The 5,088-nt window shown below is 39.6% G+C and overlaps 1 protein-coding gene across 1 annotated transcript in view; it reads right to left on the bottom strand.

Annotated features, from left to right (window-relative positions):
* Positions 1-380: 380 nt before the first annotated feature.
* ppic (peptidylprolyl isomerase C) overlaps positions 381-5,088 on the bottom strand; it is a 6,430-nt gene continuing 1,722 nt past the window's right edge. The window contains exons 3-6 of the mRNA XM_031879000.1: positions 4,455-4,548; positions 3,516-3,583; positions 3,204-3,320; positions 381-2,577 (exon numbers count right to left, since the gene is read on the bottom strand). Of these exons, the coding sequence (XP_031734860.1) occupies positions 2,449-2,577; positions 3,204-3,320; positions 3,516-3,583; positions 4,455-4,548 (408 nt within the window). The 3' untranslated portion in view covers positions 381-2,448. The remainder of the gene's footprint in view (positions 2,578-3,203; positions 3,321-3,515; positions 3,584-4,454; positions 4,549-5,088) is intronic.

Genomic DNA, 5,088 nt, shown 5'->3' with positions numbered 1-5,088 from the left:
CTTCTTCTTCTTCTTCTTCTTCTTCTTCTTCTTCTTCTTCTTCTTCTCTGTACTGGTAGATTACAGCCATGTGTAGCCTAAAGCACTAACTTCTGACCAAACTACGCCGTAGCTGAGTTTATCAGCTCCAAACCAGGTGATGGAAACTTGTTGAATTGACATTTCTCTTCTGAGACATGAACACAACGAGAGTAAGTCACGAGTTAAAAGTTCGCTGCATCAGAAATGATTTATTATTAATCATGTATTCATCAACTCTTTTTCAACAAAGACAACAGACGATACGACACAAAATGTGCATAAACATAAGTTTATGGACACACGGCTAGTACAACAAACACACTAGTGCTCGACTAAACAGAAACAGAGCAGAGACAAAATAGCTGAACAGGGTTTTTCAACAGCATATTGTTTATTGTAGAAAACACACACCTGCTGTTACTACAAATATAATGCAAACAGAAGTGATATGTAGTTACAGAGGTTTTAAAAGCTGCATAAACTTCAGTGACATGAAGGAACATCAGTGATTACGTCTCTAGACTTTAATGCTACCGTGACAGTTTAGTGTCGGAAATCACAGCAATAAATAACAAGAACAACGACAAAAGATAAAACTAGAAGAGTCAGAATCTGGTAACAACACACCACCAAACAAAGTACAACGTTTAAAATCATTACTGAGAGGACGGCTACAGTATTAATATCCACACTTTTTCCTTCTCGTGCAGGTTTTGCTGTAGTTTTTGCAAACGCGCATAATAATGTATCAGGAAGAGAAGGTCTCTTTTTAATCAAAGCCTGAGAAGGCTGAGAATCTTCATTTTCAATGATAGAAAGATAACAAAAATTATAATATTAAAGTGCAAGAATGGCATTTGACACTTGCTACAGTTAGTCTTTTGCATATGTTTGAAATTGATATTTACGTATTGACAAGATGCATAGAAAGTGTGAACAGATTTGTCAAATAAAGAATGATGCTGCCAATAAGAGATTAAAGAAGAGCTACATTGTTCAGGAAGTGCAAGTTTCCATAATGTTTCACCACAGTCAGCAGTTCAAGAAATAGTCACGAAAAGCAATATATTATTTTTTTGTACAGGGACATGTTAAAAACACAAGTTAGGTTGAGGCAACGAAACCAACAGTTGGGTTGAGGCAACGAAACCGCCAGCTAAAGAAAAAAGACAAAATATGTCCCTGTAACCAATAGATTGTATTTTGTGACTGTTTCAGACCTGGGCTGGATGTTTGTCCTCGTCACAGTTCATTATTTAGTTTGGATGATGCTAACTGGCACCACACATTGAATATAGCAAGTATGCTAACGTATAAAACCCGTTAGCATGACGCACAGTGAATCGGATGAATTGTGCATATGAGCATAGAAAATATTATGACATGCGAATGTTTGTGGTTTCCTTTACTATTCACGATGAATTTAATTTTGCTTCTCTTAATTTCTATCTGAACTTCAAGCCCAGTTTTAACAACATTTGAATAGAGTGCTACAGGGATGAGTCCTAAAATCCAGTCAGCATTTTTACACTTCCTGTTCCCTCGACTCAAAGTCAGTGTGTTTTTGGTTAGAAGTCTGAAATAAAGTCTGTGTTTCACACAAGCTGAAGAGATTTAAACGTTTAGTTCTCTGATATATAGATGGAAGAATCGCATTGGATTCTTTTGTAGGGAACCAGTGAAGCTAACATTCTGTTAGTAACAAAAATACATCAACCATGTAGCACTCTATTTACCGCAGATTCATATTTCTTTGACCTGTATTTCCTGTTGTGACTGTCTGGACTGTCACAACAGGAGAACAACTGTCTGTGAAAGTTCACAGACAGTTGTTTGACATCAATGTGTGATATGTTCTTTTAATAATAAATATTACTTATATTATCTCCACATAAGGTAAAAATCTAGGAAGAAAGTGTTTGTTAGCATGCTAGCATTAGCAAGCCATCTAGATTTTAACATGCTAACGTTTAGCACGTAACATTTAGCCACACAGGTAGCATGTAAACATGTTGGCGTCCATGTTAGTTTGCTAATAGAGCTGAGTTGTTTTGGGTTCCAAACAAAATGCCTCCAAAGCAGTATCAAAAACCTTTAAATATATTTAAAGCTGCTTAGTCAAATTATCAGTTTTGGTTCAGGCTCTTTAATCAAAGATTTCAACTTTTCAATCATAATTTCTGATCATTCTTGTGCAGCTTTTTTTGTGTTTACAAAACAATAAGCAATGACGAATTTGAGAAGCTACATTTTTGCTGAATAAGAAAAAAGAAAATCATGTATATATTTCTTTAAAATGTTATTAATACCGAGCCCTTCTTGCTAGCGTTAGCACGTTAACATGCAAAAGTGATGTTGTGAAAAAGTGAGTTTGGCAAATTGGACTTCTGATTGATCACCAGAATATAATAATATATAATAAACCATCTACCAGCCCTCCACCTCCACCACGAAGGGCTCTTTGACGGGGATCTGGCCGCTGTTGACGATCACACACTCGGTGTACGGCAGGTTCCTGTCGTTGGTGTCCTGGAGCTCGATGGTGTGAACCACAGACTGCCAGAGGAGACAAACAGAAGGTTTCATACAGGCTTTATACTGTAGGACATCATCTATAACAAGCAGCAATTGGTTGGGGTTTTATTTAGAAGCATCCATTATGATGCTGCGTATCAGTTCTGGCTGTGGTGGAAGAAGTATTCACATCCTTTACTGCAGTAAAAGTACAAATACCACACTGTTAAAGTACTCCACTACAAGTAAAAGTCCTGTACTCAAACTCCTCACTGAAGTAAAGTTAGTTATCACGTTCATGTTAGTCGGTGAGATGTTGGCACTGATTTATGTTAAAATATGTGCAAAAACATCTCAAGATCATGTTTTAGCTTTTTGGAAAGACAAACTAAAGAAATCCCCTTTAAGAGAGGGCGGGGCTTGATTACACTACTTCCTGTGTGGGCGGAGCCCCTGAACCAGGAAGCAGGCTGACCTCATGTGGATCGTGTGAATGAACTGTATGTTGTATTTGTTTGGTTTAAGAATTAATTCATTCATGAGTTAAGTAACTTTTTAGGTATTTAGATTCCAGACTTCACAGTAACAACTTAGTCAATCTATTAACCTCTTTTTTTTATTATTATTATTTTCATCATGCAGCAGATTACTGAAGAGTGTCGACCCACCATCCCGTCCAGGATTTTGCCAAAAACCACATGTTTCCCGTCCAGCCACGGCGCTTTGGCAGCCAGGATGAAGAACTGCGATCCGTTGGTGTCCGGACCGGCGTTCGCCATACTCACCTGGTACATGAACACACGCACACACACACACACACACACGCACACAATAAGTCTTCATTTCATACAAAATCATCATCATGTTGACACGTTATGTTGAATTTTTAGTCGCCTATATAGCCAAAGCTCTAGAGAAAGTAGAATCAGCATTTATTTATATTCCTAAATATACATAAATATATATAGCATATAGCTCACCCATCCTGCTCCCAAATGCTTCAGTTTGAAGTTTTCATCTGCAAAAGTGGTTCCATAGATGCTGTGACCTGGAAGGAGGAAGTATAAGAACATTTGCTTTGTTACATTCTGTAAGTTTTCTTTTTGCATCTTATGTCGTTGGTCTGTATAAAGTTAAACTACTGCACTGATGTTTTTGATGCTAATCAACCCTTTAACACTCACTAAAGAGCTGTGTTAACCAGAAGACTGTAGTTCAACACCGCGTTGTGGTTTTATGGTGGTTGCCTGAACCTAACTGTTGGTGGTTTAGTTGCCTGAACCTAACTGTTGGTGGTTTAGTTGCCTGAACCTAACTGTTGGTGGTTTAGTTGCCTGAACCTAACTGTTGGTGGTTTAGTTGCCTGAACCTAACTGTTGGTGGGTTTAGTTTCCTAAACCTAACTGTTGGTGGGTTTAGTTTCCTAAACCTAACTGTTGGTGGTTTTAGTTTCCTAAGCCTAACTTTTAGTGAAGTTGCCTAAACCTGTTCGTAGTTAGTTTAAGCCCAAACATGATGTTTTTCTTAAACCTTGCTAAGTGGTTTTGTTGCATGAACATAAGTTCCGTTTTTAACATAACGTCGTCCCGAAAAGAAAAGTTGCGCTGAGGGACACCTCGGGAAACCTGGACAATTTGTGTCCATGTCCACAAAACCAATCGATTGTATTTTGTGACTATTTCATGTCGTGCAGTGAGACTGTTTTGTACAGAAGTTATGTGACAAACAGAGATCTCCTGGATGAAAGACCAGGTTTTATTTGACTTGTCCACCTTTTTGTTCCATATTTAGGATCACATGGATTACATACAAACTGATTTCATGGATTATCTACAAACTACAGTTCCTTCATGTCCGTATAGGTACGTGTTTCTGTGGATGTGTTGATGCTTCTGAAGTCGATACTTAAAGTGTCTCACCTCCTGTTCCGTCTCCGGCTGTGAAGTCTCCTCCCTGGATCATGAAGTCTTTGATGACTCTGTGGAACTTTGTCCCTTTGTAGCCGTAACCTTTCTGCAGAAACACGAGGAAAGACAAGCAACTCAACCACCACGGAGCACTGAATCAACTCGACCACCACCGAGCTCTGAATCAGCTCGACCACCACGGAGCTCTGAATCAGCTCGACCACCACCGAGCTCTGAATCAGCTCGACCACCACCGAGCACTGAATCATCTCGACCACCACCGAGCACTGAATCATCTCGACCACCACCGAGCACTGAATCAACTCGACCACCACCGAGCACTGAATCAACTCGACCACCACCGAGCACTGAATCAACTCGACCACCACCGAGCACTGAATCATCTCGACCACCACCGAGCACTGAATCATCTCGACCACCACCGAGCACTGAATCAACTCGACCACCACCGAGCTCTGAATCATCTCGACCACCACCGAGCACTGAATCAACTCGACCACCACCGAGCACTGAATCAACTCGACCACCACCGAGCACTGAATCATCTCGACCACCACCGACAAAGATTTTAGATCAAGTTAACAAAAAGCATTTCCTCTTTATATTTCAAAGGCTCAAAAATAAA

This window comes from Anarrhichthys ocellatus, unplaced genomic scaffold (assembly GCF_004355925.1).
Source record: "Anarrhichthys ocellatus isolate YVR2014 unplaced genomic scaffold, GSC_Weel_1.0 scaffold215, whole genome shotgun sequence".
Taxonomy (NCBI): domain Eukaryota; kingdom Metazoa; phylum Chordata; class Actinopteri; order Perciformes; family Anarhichadidae; genus Anarrhichthys; species Anarrhichthys ocellatus.
The sequence above is the reverse complement of the archived record's forward strand: the minus strand, read 5'-3'. Positions and strand labels throughout refer to the sequence as shown.